This window comes from Bos indicus x Bos taurus, chromosome 29 (genome assembly GCF_003369695.1).
Source record: "Bos indicus x Bos taurus breed Angus x Brahman F1 hybrid chromosome 29, Bos_hybrid_MaternalHap_v2.0, whole genome shotgun sequence".
Classification (NCBI taxonomy): Eukaryota; Metazoa; Chordata; class Mammalia; order Artiodactyla; family Bovidae; genus Bos; species Bos indicus x Bos taurus.
Window position 1 is genome coordinate 25,112,139 of NC_040104.1, and position 25,707 is coordinate 25,137,845.

A 25,707-nucleotide genomic window follows, 5' to 3' on the forward strand; every position below is an offset into this window, starting at 1 on the left:
CAGACAGTAAAGCGTCTGTCTACAATGCAGGAGACCCAGGTTCGATCCCTGGGTCGGGAAGATCCCCTGGAGACGGAAATGGCAATCCACTCCAGTACTATTGCCTGGAAAATCGCATGGACAGAGGAGCCTGGTAGGGTAGAGTCCATGGTGTCACAAAGAGGCGGACACAACCTTCATACCTCAATTATTTAAATTGCCACACCCCTTTAATTATTGTTTACTTGCCTGCCTGAACTGAACTCCATGACAGAACCTATATTTATTTTTCTTTTGGTTGCACTGCCCGGCATGTGAGATCTTATTTCCTGGAACAGGGATTGAACCTGGGCCCTCAGCAGTGACAGTGCAGAGTCCTAACCATTGGACCACCAGGGAGTTCCTAGAACCTATATCTTACAGAAGGTTTTAAAACCCAGCATCTAACATAGTGGCTAGGACATACTTGGTGCACAACAAACATTTGTTGAATGAATGGATGAACATGCTCAAACTTTGATAGGGGAGACAAGCAAACAAAAAGAAAATTACCAAGTTGTGTGAAATAGGTAGTTTTGGGTACAGAGAGGAAGGGATGTCTAATTTCAGGCAGCCCTATCCCATTTTCTGCCACTTATACTATGTAATCAACATAAAAACACTACACAGTACCTACAATTGCATTTTTGAAACACGTGAGAAATCTTATTCATAGGAATGAAATTTAGTGCAGATGGTGACTGCAGCCATGAAATTAAAAGACGCTTACTCCTTGGAAGGAAAGTTATGACCAACCTAGATAGCACAGTCAAAAGCAGAGACATTACTTTGTCAACAAAGGTCCGTCTAGTCAAGGCTATGGTTTTCCAGTGGTCATGTATGGATGTGAGAGTTGGACTGTGAAGAAGGCTGAGTGCCAAAGAATTGATGCTTTTGAACTGTGGTGTTGGAGAAGACTCTTGAGAGTCCCTTGGCCTGCAAGGAGATCCAACCAGTCCATTCTGAAGGAGATCAGCCCTGGGATTTCTTTGGAAGGAACGATGCTAAAGCTGAAACTCCAGTACTTTGTCCACCTCATGCAAAGAGCTGACTCATTGGAAAAGACCCTGATGCTGGGAGGGATTGGGGGCAGGAGGAGAAGGGGACGACAGAGGATGAGATGGCTGGATGGCATCACTGACTCGATGGACGTGAGTCTGGGTGAACTCTGGGAGTTGGTGATGGACAGGGAGGCCTGGCGTGCTGCGATTCATGGGGTCGCAAAGAGTCGGACAGAACTGAGCGACTGAACTAACTTCCTTAGGGGAAGGGGGCAGTGCCTCTGTTTCATTGATGACTGTTATCAATCAGGTTGCTGATTCAAGAATATAACTTATGAGATGGCAGAGATGTAGGCAGGGTTAAGGAAACTAGTCAGAGACAACAACTAGCCACAAATCAGTCAGGGTTGAAGACTAGCAATAGCAGCAAGCTGTTGCCAACCCTAGGGGTCCAGGGTGGAAGCCTGGAGTTGTAGCCATGGAAGAGCACAGTCACTATTGGAAATTCAGTCTCACTCAGCAGACTAGTGGTGGGTGGAGGGGGACCTCAACCACGTTCTCTTCCAACCACAGATCTGCCTCTGCCTCTTATTAGCTGAGCACAGAAGCCAGAACACAAGTGAACCCTAGTGATACAGTTCATAGAGGTCAACCTCCAGGGGCAAGGTGTAGAAGGACCAAGAAAGGATCTGGGTGGTAGAAGGGCAAACAAAATAAACACAGAGGGGAGATGCCCCTGCTTTGTGGACGACCTATATAATTGATGACTCCCCTGGTGGCTCAAACAGTAAGGCATCTGTCTATAATGCGGGAGACCCGGGTTCAAGCCCTGGGTTGGGAAGATCCCCTGGTGAAGGAAATGGCAATCCACTCCAGTACTATTGCCTGGAAAATCCCATGGACAGAGGAGTCTGCTGGGCTACAGTCAATGGGGTTGCAAAGAGTTGGACACGACTGAGCGACTTCACTTTCACTTTCACTTTCACTTTATATAATTGATTCTTGCCTATTCAGTAATCAGACATTGATACAGCCCTGTGGATTGCAATTCTAGGCCTCATGTTTTATCTATTTGCTGTGCTTAGTTGCTTAGTCATGTCTGACTTTTTGCGACCCCATGGACTGTAGCCTGCCAGGCTCCCCTGTCCATGGGGATTCTCCAAGCAAGAATACTGGAGTGGGTTGCCATGCCCTCCTCCAGGGGATCTTCCCAACCCAGGGATCAAACCCAGGTCTTGCACATTGCAGGTGGATTCTTTGCCATCTGAGCCACCAAGGGAAGTCAAAGGTGTTGATATATTCAAGTTTATTACAATCTGTGCCACCTAATTAGTAGGTCTGGGGTGGGACAAGGGTATCTATGTTTTTAAAAAGCTTCCCAAGTAATTTTGATAGTTGTTGAGAACCACTGTGATAGTCCTTTCATTTTTATGGATAGGAAACTAACATCCACAGAAATGAAAAATACCCTAACTTGGCCACTCTCTGAGAATTATCCCTTAGGTGACATTAAAGGGTTTAGGTCAAAAGCTGACACATTTGCACATATCTTCTGGCCCAATTTTACCGATAAGAAAACAAAAGTGGAGTGATGTGCCCGTTTATATGACTAGTAAGTCACAGAGGAGGAAGGGCTAGTACTGTGTTTGTAATTTTTAATCCAGTGTTCATTCCAGGCAGCACACTTGGTAGGAGTGTGTGTGTGTGTGTGTGTGTGTGTGTGTGTGTGTGAGAGAGAGAGAGAGAGAGAGAGAGAGAGAGAAAGAAAGCAGCTGGCGGCAGCAATTCTAGTCTCCTATTCTGGTTAGGTGAGTTTCCCCACAGCTCCTGACTAGAAAGAAAGTAAAACAAGAGGAGTTCATACCACTGGGACTGTGTAGGAAGAGCCTGGAGGGGATAGGGGAAGAGTGTGAGTGAGCCTCAGCCCCAGCCCTTGCCTCTCACCTTTATTTCCCTGGCTCTGAATCTCTGTCAATTCTTTCACTAGAAGAGGGCTGCTCCTGGCTTTGAGAGAGTGTCATGTGGACCACACTGGCTTTAGGGAAAGTAGGCAGGGTCCAAAAAAAATAAAAGAGGCCTATTGCGGGAGGGGCTTACAGGAGATCTCAGTCTGTGGGCTTCTCCCCAGCCAGCACAAGGAAGAATAGTACTATGGTGTCACTATTCCATGATGCTGAAAATTCCTTTATGGCTGCTAATTAGAGATAAGCAGGGCTGGTTACTCCACCCCAATTCCCAAAGGCTGACACACAGCTACTTCCCTCTTTGTTGTTGTAGTTCAGTCACTAAGTCGTGTCTGACTCTTTGCCACCCCTTGGACTGCAGCACACCAGGCTTCCCTGTCCTTCACTATCTCCTGGAGTTTGCAGCTGATCAAAGACCACTGGGACATCCTTTAAGATGTTTCTGAAATCTGCAATTAATGCTGATATTACACAGACTAAAGGTACATGGACACATTTGAAACCAAGCATGTTCAGAATCATGGGAATTACATGAGAGAAGTGGGAGGCAGTCAAATGGACTGGGACCTAGTCCCAGTTTTACCACTCCAGGAAGAGCTCTAGATTTAAATTTCCTGACACCAGCAGCCCCTGCCCTTCTCTATCCTACACATGTTGGGCTTGGGAGGAACATTGGAGATCATCCACTCATATATGAAGAAATCAAGATCAGATGGGGGATATGATTCACCCGACCACACAGCATGGAAGTGGGAAGACTGGGACCATTTGATTGCCTCCCACTTCTCTCATCTAATTCCCATGATTCTGCAGGTGCTTGGCTCCAATGTGCTTGTGTACCTTTAGTTTGTGTTCTATCAGCATTAATCTGCTTAAGTTGCATTTTTGACAGAGTTCGTTCATACTCCTTTGGGTCCTTAAGTATGCTCAGGTCTGCCTGCCTGCCTGCCTGCCACATCATTACTGGTGTGTTCTTGTGGGTGTTAAGGTGTCTGTGAGTTGTAGAGATGTGTGTCTAAGGGTGATTGAGTAACTGTGGTGGTTGTGGGTCTATAGGCTGCTGCATGCCTATATATGTGTCTCTCTTTTCACCTTGAAGGATATATGTGCATCTGGGCCTGTCGGTTTTGTGTCTATGTATTTGTTTGGTGCTTAAGGGTAATTGTGATCCTGTATGTGTTTGTGCATATGTATGGGTCTCTGCGGGGGCTTCCCCAATGGCTCAGTGGATAAAGCATATGCCTGCAATGCAGGCGACACAGGAGACGCTGGTTCCTTTCCTGGGTTCGGAAGATGCCCTGGAGAAGGGCACGACAACCCACTCCAGTATTCTTGCCTGGAGAATCCCATGGATAAAGGAGCCTGGCGGGCTACAGTCCAAAGGGTCACAGAGAGCCGGACACGACTGTGAGACACACACACACACACACACACACACACACACACACGGCTCTATGGATTGCTATATGTCTCTTTTTATGTTAAAAAGTTGTATGTCTACGGACCATCGTGTGTCCATTTCGATGTGTATTTGTGTACAGTGAAGGTTGTGGGTCTAACCAAATGTGTCCATGTGGACTGCATGTTTAAAGGCTGAAGGGAATCTGTCTTTGCATTTTACCTCGGTTTATGAGAAAAATGTGTGTAGCCCTGTGTCCGGGACAGAAAAGTGTCTCTTAGCCAACCTCTGTCGTCCCTCAAAGCCTGGGGTCACAGTTAGGTTCCAGGAGGCTTTGGCACGGACTCCTAGAGGGGCGCGGCCTGAAGAGCCTCTCTCTCTGGGGCAGTAAAGATGGGGTATAGGAGGTTGGGGGTGGGGTGGGGGGATGGGGGTGGAGTGGAGGGGTGGGGGTGGGGGTGGGGGTGGGGGTGGGGGTGGGGGTGGGGGAGGGGAGGGGCGGGGCCTCTCCCGACTCGCCGGCCGCCCTTCTGCTCTGCGCCCCCGCCCCGGCCGACTCAAGCCCTCTCATTGGCTGTGTCTGCCGTGACGTCGCGGGGATTGCAGACAGAAGCTCCGGCGCCCGGCGCGCGGGAGGTATCGTCGGTCACCCGGGCTTCGTTACTTCGTCGCCTCCTCACCTGCGGCGCGTCCCGGGCCGCTGCCTCCCGGAGCCGGGTGCCAGCCGCCGCCGCCGCCATGGTGTCCCCGGTCACTGTGGTGAGTGTGTGAGCGAGCGAGCCAGTGTCCGGCGCGGCCGGAGCCCACCGGCCTGGGGACTGAGCTTCCGCAGGCCAAGCCGCGGGCGGGGGGGCGGGGTGGGGACGAGGAAAGGCAGGGATCCTGCGGCCGCCCGCCGCCCCCCGGCGGGAGGCGGCGCGGTCACGGCCCCCCGCATCCCAGACTCCGGCGCCCCTCCTCCGCGCGCCCCCCGCCGGTCCGCGGGAGGGAGGAAAACAGCGGGCACGTGACTCGGAAGCGTGACTTTGTTGATCTCCGTGTGTCTGGCGCGGGTCGGCAGGGTGGCCCGCCTGGGAGAGGAAGGGGACGGCAGCGGGCCGCCGGCTCTGCATGGGCAGACCGCAGAGAAGAGGGGGAGAGCGGGAGCGGGGCTGGGACCTCCTGGGAGTCTTTTTCCCATTTCGTTCCCTCCCTTTTCTCATCTTTACAACAAGTCTCGGGCAGTGTAGGTGACGCCTCTGAGTCTAGGCAGCCTGGATCACGCGCAGAAGGGAAAAGGGGTCGTTCTCTATTGACACCCCTTGTTCAGACTTTCTCACCTGAACTCTTGTCTCTTCTCCGCCCCTCCCCTACTCCTAGCGCTGGGTTCTCCAAGACTGTCAAAGCCTCCCCAGCTACTACTGTTGTTTCTTCTTCTAGGGAATAGGGGGCCTGGGGGAGTGCTGTGGAATAGATGCTTCCAAGGGCTGGCATGTGAGGCTGGGGAGATCTGGGGACTGTGAGGATAAGCTATCTCCTCCTCTGCCTGTGTCCCTGCCCTGACCAGCCTGCAATAGGGAAATCTCCGCAGGAAGGAACTCTGTCATCTCTTCTCACTGCTCTCACCCCTGGCAGAGCAAGGGCCAGCTTAGCCCCTGGATCCACATCTGCCTCTTCCCAGCCTCCTTCATCACAGTCTGTTCAGTGCCAGGTAACCACGGCCTGGAGGTCTGAGAGTCTGAGTGTGTACTCGTAGCCCTGTGCTGGGCAGCTCACTGGGCCAGAGACCTGTCTTTTGGGCAGAGCATGAGTATACCGGGAACGTCAGCTCCTTGCATCGCTCTCTGAGCCCCAGTACCAAATGTCCAAGAAAAACAGCTTGAGGGCATCCGAGATTCAGAATATTCGCAGCAGCTCCCTCCCCGAGCTTGTAGAGTGCCTGCATGGCCTGGGAAACAACCCTTCTTTAGCTGCCCTCCCCCCTAATCCAGCTGAGACCCAGTCAGCTGCTCTAACTTCCCCCTCTCAGTTCCTCATCTCCTCCAAGCCTGACTGCTGGCTTCAGATCAAAAGCTGGTGAGAGAACCCTGCCTCCTCTTCCTGCCTCTCTTTCTGATGTGCCTGAAGTTGCTCTTGTTTTCTGGGAAATGGGATTGACTGACACCTTCTTCAACCCCCCAACCCCCGAGATTGCTGGTATTTCAGGGACAGTTTTCTTGCTCCCCATTCATGGGTGCATTTCTCTAGGCAGCATCCCTGTCTTCTCTCCTTGTCCTTGATGGTACCTTTAGGCTAGGGCAGCTAGAGTGGAGGCTGAATTGTAGACTGGCTGAGAAGAGAGCCAGTGGGAGCTGAGATGATTGACAGTGCTCATTCTCACGCATTCCTGGCACTCACCTGGTGTTGCCGGGCCCGTGTCCTGGCCCCACTGCTGAGGATCACAAGTTGGCCAGCTGTGGCATCTCTGTGGTTTGCTGCTGACTCCACTCTATTCCAGACAGCTGGAGATTGATGCTGCCAGAGAGAGGCTGAGGGGGCTTTGTAGGGGGAGAAGGAGGGGGCGGAAAGGGTGAAGCCTTGGGCTGCAGGATGGGACACTATCCCAAAGTCTGCTTTCTGCCCAGTGACTATTTTGGTCCTGCCCCAGGGCCAAGAATGGGAAGTGAGTAGCAGGCTCAATGGAGCCCTTTGTCTTCCTAATCATTTAAGCCTCAAGTTAAAGACGGGCTCTTTCACACTGGCTGCTTGGGGCAGGTCACTCTGGGTTTGTGTCAGTCCTCCCTGCTTTGGAGGTGGGCCTGTCTTTGGGGTGAATGCCTGGGCTGAGGGTCCTGCTCTGAGCCCCGCTCTGGGCTCCCATGCTCTGAATGCTGCCTTTGTCCCATGTCTTCCAGGTGAAGAGTGAGGGACCCAAGCTGGTGCCCTTCTTCAAGGCTACCTGTGTGTATTTCGTGCTCTGGCTGCCCTCGTCCAGCCCATCATGGGTCAGCGCCCTCATCAAGTGCCTGCCAATCTTCTGCCTCTGGCTCTTCCTCCTGGCCCATGGCCTGGGATTCCTGCTGACCCACCCCAGTGCCACCCGCATCTTCGTGGGGCTCGTCTTCTCCGCCATAGGCGACGCCTTCCTCATCTGGCAGGACCAGGGTTACTTTGTCCACGGTCAGTCATCACAGTCGCCACCTGGGAGGAATCTTGGGCTAGAGGACCCTGGGGAGGGGCCAAGGATTTAGGAAAGATAATTTTTTTTAAAACAAGAACATAGGGAATTAAAGGGGTTCTGAGGCCAAAGACTGTTGGGGCCCCTGTTGGCAAACTACCTTGCCAGTGATACGGTGATCTGTTCTGGAGTACCACAGGAGAGTTTGGAGGTATCTTTACCTTCGTGGATTTCTTCCCACCCCTGTTACTCCCCCGAGAGAGCTCCTGGGTTATCCCAAGCACTCCACTCCTACCCCCATCTCCTGTTACTCGTTTCTCACCTGAGCTTGCCTTCAACATCCCATCATCGCCTCTCACTCCCAGGTATGCTGATGTTTGCCGTGACCCACATGCTCTACGCCTCGGCCTTTGGCATGCGGCCACTGGGTCTTCGGACAGGTCTGCTGATGGTAATATTGTCAGGCCTGTGCTATGCCTTCCTCTACCCAAACCTCACGGGTGCCTTCACCTACATAGTGGGGGTCTATGTGGCCATTATCGGCTTCATGGGCTGGCGAGCAATGGCAGGGCTACAGCTGGTCGGGGCAGCCTGGCGCTGGACTGAGCTAGCGGCGGGCACTGGCGCACTGCTGTTTATTGTCTCAGACCTGACCATCGCCCTCGACAAGTTCTGCTTCCCTGTGCCCTACTCGCGGGCACTCATCATGTCCACCTACTACGCCGCCCAGATGCTCATCGCCCTGTCAGCTGTTGAGAGCCGGGAGCCAGTGGAGGACTACAGACTGAGCAAGGCCAAATGAGGGTCAGGTTCTGGTCACCTCTCTCTTCTCCTGGGACTGGAGTCCAGAACCTGGGAGTCTGCCAGAGCTGGCTTGAGATGACCACAGTACCAACCTGGGGCAGCAGGTACCACCTGTGAAATGTGCAAGTTTGAGGGATAAGCAGAAAAAAGATTCTTCTAGCAAAGCTAGTGGTCCAGGACCATGCTGAGAACTAAAAGAAGCCAGCCTAATGCTCCTTGCCGGAGCCAGGATCTTCCCACCTCTACCCCATCTGGACTGTCAGAGCCCCTCTGGAGGGCTGTGGTGCTCAGCCTCTTGACCTCCCCCACTTCTACTAGATAAAAGAGTCTGACTCACCCACTTCCACTCTTTCTGATTTACGCAGAGTTGAGTGAAGAGGGGAAGAGTCTGTGCTGAGATGTCCAGGGCTTGAAGCACCTTTCACAGGCCTCTAGGTGGAAGGACTGGATGAGGGTGGAGTCTCCCTTTCCTGCATCTATCCTTGTTACTTGAACAATCTTAATGTCTAAGTGTTGGGTGGGAAGGTGGAGGGGTGTCTGTCCAGGTAGGCAAGACTGGGGACTACTTTGGCCTCGGGAGTTCTGCATACCAAGGATTCAAGTTGGTCCCATCTCTCAAAGGGCATCCGGAGCTCAAGCCCCACACCACTACCCTCAGATCCTATCCCCAGGGCTAGGGGGAACCATGCCAAAGGAAGGGGCCAGCCTGTGTGTGTGTGTGTGAGTCTTGTTTGTATGGTCTGTCTCCCAGCCTACCTATGTCTTACTTTGCCAGCTGTCTCTGACCTGCTGTGTGTCAAAGTCTTACAGGGAGAGGGCCTCAGGGAGCTGCTGAGGGGTTGCTGAACCTGGCTCAGAGAGCTGGGCCACCCCCCACATACACACCCACCCTCAGTTCCTTCCTCCTTGCCCCTGCTGCACTGGGAGCAAGAGGAAGGGGCTCCAATGACACTCTAGGGTCATAAGACCCAAGGCACATTCAATGCAAGGGGAACAAGGATGGGACTACTCCGTCCTGTTGCTCACGTGAAAAAAAAATAAAAAAAATAAAACAAGAGTCACTGGCTGCCCTGCTTGTCTGCCTGCGTGGCACGTGCCTGTCCTGGAGAGGTGGGGGTGGGGGCATGGCACCAGGGGCCCTGGGTGTCCTCGCAGCGCGGGTCACAGTCCTGTCCAGTGCATGTTGGCGTCAGGCTGGCTCCCTGGCTCTGGTGACACTGTGCTGGTTGGAGTAGGTCTCACTTTCTGGTCACGTGTGTGGGTGAGGATGTAGTTCAGGAGGATGGGGGATGGGTAGTAGTTGCCACCGTCCAAACTTGTCCTTAATGCCCTCCCCTATGCACAGGTGCCCCGTATCTCATTACTTGGTGTCCTCTACTGCTACCCACCTCCTCCCCTCCCCAGCCCAGACTTGCTACCTGCTCCAGAATAATCTAGATTCCCTTCATGCTTCTCCTCCTCCCTGGAGTCTGGGCTCAGCTGAACAGCTGGGAGGAATGAGATTAGATTGTATGATTCATGCTTTAGATGTGAAGCTCTGGCAGAATAATGTGTCACCTGACTCCAGAGGCATTTTCATCTTAATGGGCAGCTCCCTGACCCAGAGTAAAAAGGGAAGTCATGGATGGTAATGAGTACTCCATCAGTAGAGGGGTTGTACAATTGTGGGGATGTGGTAGACTCAAGCCCCGTATGGGTGTTGAATGAATCAGTAATTTTCAAACTAGCATCTGTACAGAGATTAGTGTTGGGAGCTGAAAGTGAAAGTCACTCAGTCGTATCTGACTCTTTACGACCCCTTGGACTATACAATCCATGGAATTCTCCAGGCCAGAATGCTGGAGTGGGTAGCCTTTCTCTTCTCCAGGGGATCTTCCCAACGCAGGGATTGAACTCAGGTTCTCCCACATTGCAGGCCAATTCTTTACCAGCTGAACCACCAGGGAAGCCCTGCTGGTGGGAACTAGCAAAAGAATAAAGTAGAGGAGGGAGGTTCAAAGACCCCCATCCTTGTTTCAAGTCCAGTAGCTTAAAAAATTTTTAAGCAAGAGTTTGCTGCTGTCAAACATAGTGAGGTGGATGACCAATCCCTTCTAGCTTTCAGATTCTCTAATTCTCAAAGAGTAGGAATATGCATGAGTGTGTGCTCAGTCGCTGAGTTGTGTCCGACTTTGCAACCCCCGGGCTGTAACACACAATGCTCCACTGTCCATGGGATTTTCCAGGCAAGAATACTGGAGTGGGTTGCCATTTCCTTCTCCAGAGGATCTTCTTGACCCAGGGATCGAACCTGTGTCTCCTGTATTGACAAATGCATTCTTCACCACTCAGCCACCTGGGATGCCCAGATAGTAGGAACCCTGGACACTAAAAAGGCAAGGTCTTGATCCATTTAAATCCTAGAACTGAAGACATACCTACTTGTAGTAAAGAAATGGGAAGGGCAGGCTGGGGAGGAAGTTGAAAACTTCCCTGCTAAGCCCTGAGGGGAGGGCAAGGTACAGTGCAGTTGTGGAGGAGGGGAAGGCAGGGCAAGGCCCAGCCAGAAGGGGACTGGTCGCTCCTCTTGTGGGTGGGTCTGGAGCAGGCTCTCAGGGGTTGGGCTTCTGAGTGTCCGCATCCCACTCCCAAGTCCCATTTCCTTGGTCCCTGATGCACACCATGGTCAGGAATATACGCAAAGGCACACGCACTCAGTGTATGTCCCATCCCTTCAGTGAATGTTTATGTTGACAAACACCACAGAGCATGCAGGGCCACCCTCACTGGGACCACACAGAGGACAGGCCAAGAAGCCCCACATCACAGTGTCCTCCTGATGCCTGGGCTGGGCTGGAGCTCACAAAAGGTACTTTGATTTCTTCCGCAGACTCTCTGACAGATGCTAGAACTGACTTGTCATTTTTGTCTGAAAGAGCAAAGAAAGTATTTGTCAGTGTGAATGACCCTAGGGACAAGGGAGCCTCCAAACTCCTGGACTTTGAGTCACTATGCAGAAACCAGGGGCTGGACCCTGCCTAGGATCCTCAGTCCTTCCCAGCTGCAGTCTGCCAAGGTCAGCCGAGTGTGTGGGGCCAAGAGCTGCCAGTTATTCATTTAATGTATGCCACGCAGTGTGCCAGGCACTTCTATGCAGTATCTCATTTAATCCTCATAACAGCCTTAAGAATTAGATGAGAAAACAAGCTTAGAGTGGCTTGCCAAGGTCACATGGCTGATTAGTGTTAGAGCCAGGGCCTTGTGCCCATGTGCTTACAACCAGAATTAAGTTGTCAGGGATCTCTCTAGCTGTGGAATGAGAGCTGGATGTCTCCCACGGTGCCTTCCCTGGCCTGGTTCTGTTCCACAGTTCAGCAGCCACTGTGAAGGCATCATCTCAGTGCCAGGCACTTAGCTGAGTACTTGAGAGACAGCAACAGGACATGGTCCTTTCCCCAGAGACAGACATCTGTAACAGGACAGTTACAGTCTGTAACCATGGAGACTGTGGACACCAATACATGCCATGGAAACTTCAGAGAGTGGCAGAGGAGGAGGCTGGAGAGGTAGGTGGTGGGGGGTGAGTTTAAAGGATCATGACAAAGCTAGGAGGCTTAACGCAAAGGGGGAAGAGCAAGGTAGGTCATCTTTGCATTTAGAGAGTTCATGCAACTAGCTATCTAGCTGTGAAGACAGTAGAATGTGTAGGAAATAAAGCATTTCCCCTGCCTGTGCACACATAAGCAGAAACATGGCACACCTGTGTGCAGAGGGAGGGCCTCCCTCCTACCATTTCTCCCTCGTGTGCTTCCATCATGTCTAACTTTGTGATGCCATGGACTGTAGCCCACCAGGCTCCTCTGTCCATGGGATTCTTCAAGCTAGAATACTGGAATGGGTTGCCATGCTCTCCTCCAGGGGATCTTCCCAAGCCAGGGATCGAACCCTCCTCTCCTGCAGTGGCAGACAGGTTCTTTACCACTAGCACCACCTGGGGGGAAGCCTTTATTCCCTTCAGCGCCTCCTGTCTATCCTTATCCTGGACCAGTATAGTTTTGTCTTGGTTGCACATCAAAATATATTGAAATTTTTGTCAATATAAAAGATTCCTTTTAGAACCCTTCCAGAGAGATTGTGCTTGTCAAGTCTGGTTTAGACCTGATCACTACTGCTTTTTTTTCAAATGCATGTTTAGGCCCACCAAGGGTTGCAAACTACCCTGGTGCTGGGAAAGATTGAAGGCAGGAGGAGAAGGGAACCACAGAGCATGAGATGGTTGGATGGCATCACTGACCCAATGGACAATGAGTTTGCACAAGCTTGGGGAGTTGGTGATGTACACCTGGCGTGTTGCAGTCCATGGGTTTGCAAAGAGTCAGACACACCTGAGCCACTGAACTGAACTGAAGGGTTGCAAACTACAAACTCTTGATTGCCAACTCCCAAGTCTTCAGGGGCCAGATACATAACAAACGATATGGAGAAGATGGCAGAGTGGTTCGAACTTTGGTCAGTTAGAGAATATGTACACCACCCCATGGCAGATTAAATAAAAGATAGTGTCAGCCATACGAAAATAATCGATCGACCTCCCACAAGACTGCCATTTTGCGCCTCCACCCCAGGTAGGACTCAGCCGGGGGCGCCCACCACCTCCAGGCCTGCTGGAGGCCGGCTTGGCGCCCTCACCATAGATGGTGAGCTTGGAGCTGCTGCAGTCCTTGCCCAGCTTGTTCTCCACCAGCACGCGGTACTCGCCGCTGTCCTTGAGCGTGCAGGTGGGGATGACGATGGTGCACACGCTGCTAGTGGAGTTGTACCAGAACTTTGAGTTGGCTGTGATGTTGACGTGGCCCTTGTAGAGGGTGACGGTGGGCCGCAGGTTCCCCAGGAAGGTCACGGTGTGTGGCTTGAGCGGGGTCAGGAAGCGCGGCACGTGGCGCCAGTGCTTCTGCTGGTACGGCTTCAGATTGGCGCTCAGATCCTCGACTGTGCAAGGGTCGGGTCGGGGTGGGAGTGGGGGACGTGGCGAGCGGTGAGCGCACCCCAAGATCCCCACCCACGCGCTCCCGCCTAGAGCTCGGAAGACGCCCCGGAGACCCAGCTCACGAAACCCCGATGACCTGGGTTAGATTCCCACGCACCGTCAGCTCTAGGGCCCCGGACTTCATAGTGGTTCCTGAAGTTCTCCCTTCGTCACTCTCCCACCCCCATGACACTGCTGGTTCCAAGACCTAAACCCAGGTCCGCCGGCTTTTGCGCTTTTCCAGACCTGGGCATCCTAGACTTCTTTCCCGCCACCAGCTTCCGGACCGGGCTGTTGACTGGCTTTTTTTTTTTCCCTAATTAATTTATTTATTTTAATGGAGGTTGATTACTTTACAATATTGTGGTGGGTTTTTGCCATATATTGACATGAATCAGCCACGGGTGTACATGTGTCTGATCACCACCATCCCCCCACCCCCAACTCCCGCACCCGTCCAAGCTGTCCCCAAGGCCATCCCAGTCTCCATCGTCTCTGCTCTCTCCAACTGAATCATATTTCAAGTTTCCTGCAGCTATCCCAATCCTTAATCCCCTCCCTCCGGGGTTTCTGGACCCGTTTCTTGGACCCTCCCTGAATCCTCAATCAGGACGTCAGTTAGCCTCTCCCCTGGAACAGCTTCTCAGCTCCACATCCCTGTCCCGCACCGCCATCCCCACCCCTCCTTCCCGCCCCCTACCGGCATCCCCGCCCCCAGGGGATCTCCCCACCTCCACGTTAGTCCCACCCCTCAGAGTCCCCCGAAGGAATCCCCTCCCCTAGGCTTCCAGACCTCAGCTTTTCTCCCCAGGGTCCCCGACGTTAGCGCTTTCACCTCAGTGCTTCTCAGCATTGGGTAACCCTGGCAATCTTTATTTCATCCCCGCCATCAGGGATCACCGATCTGAACCCCTAAGTCCCTAGACTCACTCCTGTCCTTGTTGACGAGCCAGACAGGTATCCTTGGAGTCACCGCTTCGTTCTGGGCCAGCACTCGGAAGTACTACTTCCTGCCGGGGAGCGAGTCGGTCACCGTGTACTTGTTGCTGAAGACGCGCTCGACCGCAGTGAGCCAGGTGGCGGTGCTGGCATCCCTCTCCATGATGGCGTAGAGGACCTCGCCGCCCTCCAGAAGGTCGGGGCTGTGGTTCCAGGTCAGAGTCACTGTGTTGGTGACCTCCTCAGACAGCTGTAGGTTTGTGGGTGGCCGCGGAAAATCTGGAAGGGTCCGAAAATCCATCAGCCTCCCTGGGGAAATATTGTGCCCGAATATCGTCCTCCACATCCCCGCCGAAATATCGTGCCCCCGTGCCAGCCACCTGCCAAGTCCTAAGGAAGATGGGATGGGGCACCTTCACCTTCTAAGTCTCAGGCAGCCAGAGTCTTGGAGTCAGAACTATTTATGAAGTGTAGCTCTAGCTTTGTCATTTACTAGCCCTGTGAACTTAGGCAAGTTACTATCGGAGACCCATTTCCTCACTTGCAAAAAAGACTAACAATAACTATCATAATAATGTTTGGGTAAAGTGCCCATTTAATAAAAGTTCACCCCTTCATCCCTTGGGGGTTTAGGGCTTTATTATAAAGCTTCCAATTCTCTTTAAGAGGTCACCCCAATTTGGAGGGGCTGTTATGCTTTTAACAGAGGGAGGTACAAAATGCATCAATGCAAAAGAATGTTTCACATATTCTTTAGCATCGTGATTAATGCAAATTTAGGAATACACAATGTGTTAAACCTCAAAACCTGCAGATTTAAGATGATGAAAAGGCTCTTTCTTAGGTTTTACCCACCATCTTTATTATTAAAATTCTAAATGGTATCTGGGGGGAAACTAAAAATTAATAGGAAGCTCATTTCAGCTGTGGTTCAGGAATTCTAATGAAGCTATATGGCAGTGACACCGTGGGATTGTGAAGTTTCCCCAAAAGGGCTTTCTAGGTGACCACATCACATACTTTGTAAGTATTTCCAATAACATACAGGCCAGTTACCCCAATTTTTAATGGACTCATTTCCGTCTGTCTCTCCAGCCTCTTACCTATTCCTGCCTCTCTCTCTGCTCACTAACCCTGCTCTGCATATGCTGTGAAGCTCTCCAGATAGGACTGCAGAAACTGAAACAAGGGCTTAGTCCTAGTTCAATGCCTCTGGGGTTTCAAGACACTGGGAAAAAGTGGAAACAACTCTGCCCATTAAGGCAAAAGCCAACAGTCTTGCTCTGTGGTGCCAAAGGAGCCTGACTACCTTAAGGAATGCCGTTACAGTGGTTAAGACTCCAGCAGCAGAGGGGAGTGTAGGCAGAGATGTCTACCCAGGCCTCTGCTCATTGTCATACCTGCCAAACACACGTGGAAGTCATGGTACACCTCTCCAGACACATTCTGGAGCTCAATGCAGTACACCCCTGAGTCAGAGCACTTGGTGCTGTTGATGAGGAACTGGGAGTGGTTTTTGCTCTTGGTGATAATTTCCTGGCCCTTGGTAGGGATGCCATCTTTCAGCCAGATCATGTTGGGTGGTGGGGAGCCCTGGGTGGTGACAGGAGATGGCACCATGGGTCACCTGGGTGGTATTTGGGGGCAGGCCCCCTCCCATTGTCCAGGAGTCTCCTATTAGGCTCTGGTGCCAGGGGTCTGGCGAGGGGCAGAAGCAGAGGCTATGGTAGCCATGGTAGCCATCTGGGTTTAGTGGTGGGCATCTGGGGGTCAGGGTCAGGAATGACTCACAGAGAAGGCGGCCTGGATGCAGAAGGCTGTCCCAGCGCAAACCACCATGTGACTCTTCAACCGGGCACTGAGGTCAAACTCAGTGCAGCTTCGCACCAGCAGCTGCCCATCCTTCTTCCAGTACAAGGTCACATCCTTGGATGTCAGCTCACACTCAGGGCAGGCACGGCTCCTCTCTTTCACGTGCACATTCTTGAGGGTGATCACAAATTTTATAGGGATGCCTATGGACAGACAAATGAACGGTTGCTTCTGCTCCCAACCTCCTACAACCCTTTCCTGCAGCTAGATGCTGCTGTGGTCCTCTTGTTGACCCCAGAAACTACAGGGCCCTGTGACATGAAGTGTGTACCCAACTCATAGAAGTACCTGACAGGGAAATTCCCAGCTCTACTTCTTATTTGCTAGCTGACTCTGTGCAGTGTATTCACTTCCTAAGTCTGTTTGTTTGCTCATATGTAAAACAGGGCAACAGCTTTTACCTCCTCACAGCACTGCAGCCAATATCTCTAATGCCCCCTTGGCCCTCCAACCATAACTGCATTGTCTCTCTGGCGTCTGGACCTTTACACATGCTGAAAATGTTCTCTTCTCTTGCCCCTTCTCTGAAAACTGCATGCCTTTTCATTTTTCTTGGTAAAGCTTTGTCATCATCTTATCACATCCCCTCTGACATTGCAAGGTGGTATCTCTTCTCCGGGTTCCCACAGTCTCTGTGTCTCCATCATAGCAATGATTATCCCATGTCACATGTGTCAAGAGTGGTTCACATGTGTGACTCACCGTCATGTGTAACTCTCCAAACTAGCTATAAGAATGTATGTAGTCAAGATGTAATATATGATATGTGCTGTAATATATGACACTCGACCCATAAAGGCTAATAATTTCTTGGCTCGTGATCTCCCAGCTGATAGTAAGATCTTAGTGTGTCTTGATTCCTTGCTTAAGAACTTTTTTTCTAATTCCATTTCCACACCTATGTCTCCCACCAGACTAAGAGTTAGCAGAGAGGAGAGCTCTCTATTTTTCTACTATTCATCAAAGGACCTTACAAGGAGGAGATGGATAGATGGATGGATGGATGGATAGATGAGTGGATGGATGGATAGATGGATGGATGGAGGGAGGGATGAATGCCCACATGGAGGTTGCTGTGGCATGAAGCCCACCACTCAAGCTCTGGCCCAAACACTCATGGTCAGTAGTGAGCTGGGCCTTCTGAACCAGGTATCCTGCCTTGGCAGAGAACTCACCACCATCACTGAGTCTGGCATCCTGAACCTTATACGTGTGGGTCAGACCATCCTCAGACACTGTGATTTCATACTTTTCACCCCTCTTCAGCTCCTTTCCATTGAACTTCCACACAAAGTCGGGCACTTTCCTAGAGAGGCGGATCTCAAACACAGCTGTCTGGCACTCTGTCACCTTCACCAGCTTCATCTCTCCCAAGAACTTCAGTGACTTATCTGCAGCAAAGAGTAGGAAGGGCAGTCCTTGGGCTGATCCCTGGTCCTTCCTGAGGGGTAGGATGGTGAAGGCAGCATAAAGACTCAGGTGTCATTAGCCTCTTGTAGCCCACAGCTGGGGAAAACATACTTCCTTTTGTTCTGCTTGTGAATCATGGGAATCCCCTCCCATGACGTTCATATGGTCTCCTTCCCAATAACATTAACAGCAATTTTAGAAAGAATATGTATCTATGTGACTTTAGATATGTGCCAGGCACTATTAAGGCAACCATCCAGTTCTCACACAGGAAGATTCTACTATTATCTCCCATTTTACAGATGGGAAAACTGAGGCAAAGAGAAGTTGAATCACTTGTCCCAGATATACAGCTCATAAGTGACAGAAGGTAGGATTTGAACTCCAGCAGTTCACCTCCAGAGGCTGTACTCTTAAGCACTGTGCCACATTGCCCCACGGCACTTTATCTCGTGGTCCCATCCACAGACCCCACGTTTCTCTCCCCTGTTAATGCCCAACCCCATGCAGTCTGTGCTAGCCCCACAGTCCTTCCTGCCATATCCCCATGGACCCCATCCTTGGTTATTCCTTTGCCCTGACCCTGACCATGTCCTCCTTGTGGTCCCTCGTGCCCACACTCGTGCCCAGCACCATGAGCTCTGCATTCATCCACCTGTTGGCCACAGCCAAGCTGTAGGTGCCTGCATCACTCATGTTCACATTGGTAATGGGCAGCGTGTACTCGGTGCCCATCTGCTTCACATCATACTTCCTCAGGAAGTACCAGATCCTCAGTGGCTCATTATCCTGCCTCATGGACTAGGTATAAAAACTGATGAATGGATTTAAGAGGAGATTTCTATTCCATTCCATAAGGCCAGCCTGAGCTGAAAGGAGCCATATCTACCTTTCCAAGGTTCTCAAACACAGTCAGAGGCCCCTAACATCTTTCTAGCCTCATTATCTGGCTTGGTGGGATCCAGGGTCCCTGCCTCTCCCAAAGCCCGAACTCTTAATATGCATGAGTTCACTAGATGCTTTCTCTTAGAGGTCCATATCATCAGTAATCTTCAGGACTGTCTAATTCAGCCTTTCAGATTGGTAGGCTGAGGCATAGAGAAAGGAGAGTAATTGTCTCAAATCAAACAGCGAACCGGTGGAACACCCAAGAAAAAAGCCCAGCTCCCAGCCCATTTCAGCCATGCCAGATGGCATCATTTTGCTGGGATGGAGAAGAGGACAGGGCTTATGGGTAATGAGAGGGTCTTGGAAGGAAAGGGATGAAGAGAAAGAAACGATATTCCAATCCCCACCTTGACCCACGGTGTTTTGACATTGGGGTCCTTCAGCTCCATGATGCAGGCAGAGACCACCGTGGTGTCCACCTTGGCTGTTATGTCTTTCAGAATTCAGATGGCCTGAGGGAGTATGATAACAAAAAGGCAGGGGTCAGAAGCATCTTGAATCTGCCCAGTCTGTGTCCCCAGGCCTGGAGAAGCCCTCTGAGCTTCCAGGGACAAATGACTAGGCTGATTAGATAGCTGCATTTCCCTCCCTCCACATGGAACAACTTGAAGATGGAGGGGGAAACGGACATGATAAGGGAAGAAAAAGGAACACCATTTGAAGAACAGTTACTGAGTAGAGAGGTCCCCTTGCGTATAGGTCCTCTAATTCTGGTGCAGATGTTTCACAATGACAAGTTGATTGAATGAATGAGTGAGAACAGCAACATAAAAACAAATGAAAAGGGCAAAAGTAATTTTCATTTTGCAGATGAAGAAACAGGTTTGGAGAGACTACCCTGCCAAGTTCACCCAGTTAATAAGGCAGTAAAACTGGACTTTGAACCCAGGTCTGTCAGATTCCAAAGTCGATGCAAATATATTAGGGAGCAGTCAAGAGATAAGAGGTGGAAGGTAGATGACCTGAGTTCCTCACTGCCCTGGCAGTAGAGCATGCCCTTGACTAGGCATGGGCAGGGTGAGGAGACCTTGCCTCCAGGAGTCCCAGAGGCACTAGCACTGTTGGTAAGGCCCAGCCCCGGCCTGCAGCCCCCTCCCCCCTGAGGGCCACTGACCTCTACCTCCACTTCCTTCATCCCTTTGAGCTTCCTGAGCAGCCCCCGGAAGCTGGTGAAACCATACTCCATGCAGACCTTCTCAAAGTCCTTCTTGGGCACCTTGGGAAAAAAAGTCTACAGCATCTCTTTCTCATCTGTCACCTTCTTCTGCTTCTTCTTGGGAGCAGGGGGTCCACTGGAAGGAAGGAAGTGGGTGACAAGCCTGGATTTAGTGCCTTTCTCTGAAGACAGAGGGAGGCTCTCCCAACCTTGAGATGCCCCTCCCTACTCCATGGATTCTTGGAGTCTGGGCCATTAACTCAGGGCCCTGTTGGAAAGCCTGGAGGGTGGGGGGACCACACCCTGGAAAGAGGAGCCTCCCAGTCTCACTTTTTCTTCAACATCTTTTTGAAATCCAATTTTTCTTGACCTGAGGACAGAGAAAGGGACAGGGTCAGACAGGGGGAGTTTGGTCCCCAAGAGGAAAGGCCAGGAGGCTTGGACTGGCTCACCCTCAGTCACCAGCAAGGACACGGTCTAGATGGCATCTGCATGGTCATTGCGTGCAGTGCACTTGTAGTTGTCAGAGTCGTCTGAGGTCAGTGACTCCAGCTGGATCAGTCAGGCCGGGGGGAGGGAACCAAAGGGAGACAGTGTTTTGGGAGGAGGGGGAGGAGCTGAGTGCTGGATGTATGTGTGGAGGACTGAGCTGTCTCTATGATTGGAAGGTGCTAGGGAGCAGTCAGTGTGAGTCTGTCTGTTTGAAGCCTGATTCCACATGGGATTCTCCCCCTTGGCTGTGAGCTCCTGGAGGACAAGGACTTCCTCTGAGTTGCAACTTTATCTGCAGTTTCTGGCACTGGGCTGAGTGCTCCTTTATTTAACAGACTTACTCCTCTGTGTCAGGTATTGGGTTGAGCCCTGAGGAAATGGGGGTGAACAAGGCTGTCTTGGCGCCTGCAGAAAGGTGCTTAGGTACCAGTGGGTTTCCTGAAAGGGCTTGCTGACTGAATGAGCTGACTGAATGAGTGTAAGGAGTGGCTGGCCAGTAGGGGGCTCTGGGGCAGCTTGTGTGTACTGTGGGGGGTGCTAAGGCCCAATGATGGGTTTTTGATGGGAAGGAAGCAACTGGCGTGGGTGGGGAGAGGGGAGGCTCTGTCCTTTTCACAGTGGGAAGTCAGGGCAGATCTAGGAACAGAAGTAATTATAGGCCTAGGTCCCCCAGAGATCCCGCCCTTTCCTCAAAGGGTCTGGACCCAGTAATTATAGGCCTAGGTCCCCCAGAGATCCCGCCCTTTCCTCAAAGGGTCTGGACCCAGAGGCTGCAGAAGATGCTTAGACCTTAGGATGATCGGCCCTTGGCATTGCTCTTCTGGAATGTTCCCCTGAAGAGCCCAGGAATCCTCACTCTCACCTCCACTCTGACTAGCCCTTCCCTTCGTGCAGATCCCACCTCACCTCAGCCTGGTTGAGGTCCCCTGGTCTCATTCCCTTCTAGCCATGGGCATAGCTTTGGTCTCACGTTCCTCTGGGGCTCATTCACCTGCTGGAACCTCTCTCTTTTCCATTTGGTCCTGCCCCCTCCTTGTTCTGGCATTGCCCTAGCTCTGCCTTGCCCTGCCCCTAATTTTGGCCCCCTGCTCACTCTGGCAAGGACGCCCTAGCTCCTGACTCAGCCTCTCTTATCCTGCTCCTCCGGTAGGGCATTGAGAACCCCTTTTCTCATCTCCCAGCTCTTGGGTCTCCATTGTGGATCTCTTGGCTGTGAGAGGACCTGGGGCCCATCCCAGGGTCTTGGCCTCTGGCCTTAGGGGTCACTGGCCCTGGCACCTTCAACACGTGCTCCTTGTTCACACTGTTGTAGAAGATCTTGGCAGACTCCTTGATGGGCATGCCATTCTCTCTCTCCCAGGAGACATTGGGTTTGGGGTTCCCCTGCGCTTGGACTCGGAACACGGCTTTATCCCCTGCAGTGGGCACCTATTTTTGCCCCTTAGCCTGGAAGCTGCATCTCCACCTGCTCCCAGCTCTGGGCTGGGGAGAGACCCTTGGCTTGTCTCCGCCAGTGATTGTGTACTGGGGGACGATGGCGGGGGTGGCAGCAGCAGCAGCGAGGAGCTGGGGCACTGGGATAGAAACGGAAGCGCCCGGGGCCTTGGGGAGACTCTGGGAGGACACACCCTCGGGTGAGGCGACCGGCTGAGGCTTCTCCATGAACTCCGGGACATTCTCGCCAGCAGAGATGTTTGAACTTTGGGTCACCAAGCTGAAGAACTCTGTGGAGCTGGAGAACTTCCTCTCCACCACTTCCTCTGTGCCGACAGGCGAGAGAGGTTAGAATGGGCTCCAGGCAGAGCTTAGCCTGGGACCTTTTCTCGAGGGGACAGTGGAGCATTTTAGGTCAGTGAGAACAGGAAACGCTTTGGCCAAGAAAGGAGGACCTTATAGTCGGCGGGTCATTGTGTTATGGCAAATGCCAACCACTAGGGGAGCGAAAGCCTTATCCATCCCTCAGTGGTCGGTCAATCTTTACAATCTTTACTGAGTCAAGGTCTTGCGTTCTACTTCCCCCTCTGCACTCCCCCCGCCCCCCGCCCTTTTTTTTAGAAGGAGATTTCTTTTTTAGATTTTATGGGTCTCTTTGGGTTCCTCTCCTGGAAGTTCTGGTCCCCCAGTGACCAGAGGTCTACAGGCTGCAGCTAGTCTACTGATGTTTTTTATTTGACCTTTCCAATGTTTAAATGGGCTTCCCTGGTGGCTCAGGGGGTAAAGCGTCTGCCTACAATGCAGGAGACCTGGGTTCGATCCCTGGGTTGGGAAGATCCCCTGGGGAAGGAAATGGCAACCCACTCCAGTACTATTGCCCGGAGAATCCCAAGGACTGAGGAGCCTGGTAGGCTACAGTCCACAGGATGGCAAAGAGTCATACACGACTGAGTGACTTCACTTTCCTTTCCTTTAATATTTAAACATAAAGGAGCCCTACATCTAAAAATTGAGAGATTTCATGTAAAAATTCTAATTTCTGGATCCTTAACACTAGACGCATATTCCTACATGGCAACAGTCAGTGGGAGGTGAAGAGGGGCTGTCCCTTTCAATGGGCTACATTCTGGGCAATTCACCTCAAACTTTTTTTTTGCATTTATGTTCCCTCCTGGACGCTATCCGACAGTGGTTTTCAAGTCTGGCTGCAAATCAGGGTCCCTGGAGATCTTAAAAACACTATCAGATTTAACGGTCTGAGGTAAGACTCACATGTCACTGTTTTTTTTTACTCCCTTTTCCTCCCACCTGTACACTAAGGTGGTTCTGGTGTGCCATCAGGGCTGAGAATCACAAATTATAGTCACTTGAGTTTGCAGCTTCTGGTCTTGAGTCCTGGCTGTTCCACTTGCTATGCCTCACTTGGAGAGGAAATGGCAACACTTCTCCAGTACTCTTGCCTGGAGAATCCCATGGACAGAGGAGCCTGGCTGGCCATGGTCCATGGCGTTGCAGAGAGTCAGACACGACTGAAGTGACTAAGCACGCACGCACACATGCCTCGCTTGGCCAGGGGGAGTTGCTGCTTCTCTGGCCTTGACCTCTGTGCACAGAGGACTGACTGAAGGAGGGATGACTGGGAGGACAGGTATTCGATATCCTGGTCCCTTGTCATCTTGGAATCACTTTCCTCTAGAGACATGGCTAAAGCAATCTGTTCTGTTCTGAGACCATTTCTCAGCTTTCCCTTGGCTCTGCCCTCCCTTAAGTCTGGTCCCAAGTCTGAACACCTGGAAGTTCAAGTTACTGGCTTATCTATTCATCCTCTTTCCACTGGCAGCCCAAGTCTTCTCTTTCTTAAGTAGAGCAGGGCCAGCATTATTCTTAAACAGATAAGGCGGCTACCTCCCTAACTTCCTCCATGCCTGAAATTCTACCATCAGAAATTTGTGCATTTGCCTATGGCTTTGATCTCCAGCAATTAAGAGTTCAATCACTTACACATATCCATGTGATTGATTTTTCCTGTTTTCCTAGAGATAGCATTTGTGGGCAAGCATCCTGCTGGCTTAGCTTTATCAAATCACAGATTAGAAGCACAGGTTGGGAGGGCTGTTGGTGGTATCTCAGGCTTTTGAGGGGCCCATTGGTCACAAAGATGGGAGGAAGAAAGGCTGCCTCTACCTAAGTCCGCCCGCTTACCAGCCATCCCACTCTATTTGCCTCCCACGATCTTGGTTGTCTAGGAGAAGGTCTGCATGTGGGTGGTAGAGCTGGAGAACTCCATGGACACGTGCTCCTGAAGCATCTGCTTGTGGTGAATGGTCGTCATGGTGACAAGGCGTGGGCACTCACCTGGGAGGACCAGGAAGGGATGATGCCGTGAAGGATAAGGAAGGGAGCAGGAGGGAGACTCAGAGATGTTGTGTGTGTGTGTGTCCCCACAGCGGGGTAGGGGAAGGGACAGAGCAGGTGAACACAGAGAGAGATGACTGTTTACAGGGAGGGGTGGGGAGAAGCTGGATGACTGTTTACAGGGAGGGTGAGGAGAGGCTGGGTGGCAAGCCTCTTCCCTCTGGCCTCTCTTCTCTTCCCTTGGTATCTCCTTTTCCCCGGTTGGCTACAAGGACCAATGGGTATGTAACCAATGACTATGTAACCCCAAACCATTCCAGATCCTTGGAGGGGGAGGAGATAGGGTTTAGACTTACCCAGTGAACCCAGCAAGGCCCAGAGGGAGCTGAGGATACCTTTTGATAGCTACATGGAACTGGTGGGGTGGGGCAGTGCTGGAGGCTTCATCAGGAGGGAATGAAGTCAGACCTGAGAAGGAACTTCCTGACTAAGCCACACTAGAGCTGGCCTTGGAAGGAAACTGGATCTTCTTGCCGGGCCCTGGGGAGCCCTGGCATTGGGGGAATGCTGAGACAAATGACAGCACATTCCTACAGCTCTGCTTTCCTTTCCGATATGATAAAGACGGAGCTTGAGTCTTTATTTCTTGTAATTTTTGAGTTGGTAATTCAATCACATGGTTAAAAAACAAAACAATAGAAACATCCATGTAAAGAGGCTCCCTCCTGCTCCCAAGGCCCTCTATCTCCCAGCCTTCCGCAACAGGTAACCACTTGTGGTCTTTATGCTCCTTCTGGAGCTCTTTCCTACAAATTTGAATATGTTTTTGTCTTCATCCTCCCCCTCTTTTTTTTTTTTTAATACATAACGTAGCCTATTATACAAGCTATTCAGCTCTCTTTTCACTTTGTACACCTTGGAGGTCTTTCCATCCCTGTTTATGAAGTTTTCCCATTCTTGTTAACACCTACACAGTATTCCATCAAATAGATGTACATACCATCTTTTCTTTAACCAGAGTGGCAGTTTTCTTCTAATACTTATTTTTATTTATTTGGCTGCCCTGGGTCTCAGTTGCAGTACATGGTATCTTTGATTTTTGTCGTGGCATGTGGGAATCTTTAGGTACAACATAGTGTTAATCGCTCAGTCGTCCCCCCTGATGACTACAGCCCATCAGGCTCCTCTGTCCATGGGATTCTCCACAAGAATACTGGAATGGGTTGCCATTTCCTTTGCCACAGAGTTGCAGTTTTTAAACCCCAATTTTTTGTATATGAGCAACTGACATCTGAGAAATGACCTGTCCAAGGTCACTCAGACTAGAATCCTGGCCCCTTGACTCCCAGTCCAGTGCCCTTCCAGAGGACCCCAAAGCCTTCTTCCAAGCCAGAAGGTTTGGGGCTAAACTTTGCGCCCTCATCCGATGACACCTCTCTACCTGGTCCCTCCGGGTTTGGAGACATCTCCCCAGCCCCAGCTCCTGCTGTCCCCCTCTGGGCTCAGAAAGCAGACTCTGCCCCTTTCCTCAGGAAAGAGGGAAGCCTTACCTTTGTGTCACCAGTCCCTTCTAACCTTCAAAGGCTGTGTCCACCCACGACTTTGGAGACCCAGCTGGTGCCTGGGCTGTAGCCTGACCAGTCTCCTTTTTCTTTTGTCCCAGCAATGTGACCACCCGGAGTCACTGGTTCCTTAAATGTCTGGCCCCCTGGGGGTGATCCCTTACTCAGGCTCCACAGCTGCCCCAGCCAGCTGGCACACTGCTTTGGGGGGT

General features: G+C 51.5%; 2 protein-coding genes across 2 annotated transcripts; one reads left to right on the forward strand and one right to left on the reverse strand.

The window, feature by feature from the left end:
* Positions 1 to 4,982: 4,982 nt before the first annotated feature.
* TMEM86A (transmembrane protein 86A) lies at positions 4,983 to 9,379 on the forward strand. The gene is made up of 3 exons (XM_027532105.1): positions 4,983 to 5,141; positions 7,256 to 7,520; positions 7,884 to 9,379. Exons 1-3 carry the CDS (start codon positions 5,121 to 5,123, stop codon positions 8,318 to 8,320), a joined length of 723 nt encoding a protein of 240 aa, XP_027387906.1. The 5' UTR covers positions 4,983 to 5,120; the 3' UTR covers positions 8,321 to 9,379.
* A 1,603-nt stretch (positions 9,380 to 10,982) lies between these two features.
* IGSF22 (immunoglobulin superfamily member 22) lies at positions 10,983 to 24,056 on the reverse strand. Its single transcript, XM_027532669.1, is given in 14 exon segments — positions 10,983 to 11,230; positions 12,991 to 13,290; positions 14,258 to 14,545; positions 15,667 to 15,859; positions 16,058 to 16,281; positions 17,251 to 17,529; positions 18,175 to 18,337; positions 18,844 to 18,948; positions 19,611 to 19,788; positions 19,983 to 20,022; positions 20,105 to 20,204; positions 21,423 to 21,559; positions 21,773 to 21,904; positions 23,802 to 24,056. Coding segments are annotated over 14 exon segments (2,394 nt in total). The 5' UTR covers positions 23,911 to 24,056; the 3' UTR covers positions 10,983 to 11,084.
* Between the last annotated feature and the right edge of the window lie 1,651 nt (positions 24,057 to 25,707).

Excerpts from the sequence above, each read along its gene's own strand:
- TMEM86A (XM_027532105.1), top strand. The coding sequence starts at position 5,121 with ATGGTGTCCCCGGTCACTGTG. Across the intron at positions 5,142-7,255 it reads TGGTGTCCCCGGTCACTGTG|GTGAAGAGTGAGGGACCCAA; the intron begins GTGAGTGTGTGA and ends CATGTCTTCCAG. Across the intron at positions 7,521-7,883 it reads CCAGGGTTACTTTGTCCACG|GTATGCTGATGTTTGCCGTG; the intron begins GTCAGTCATCAC and ends TCTCACTCCCAG.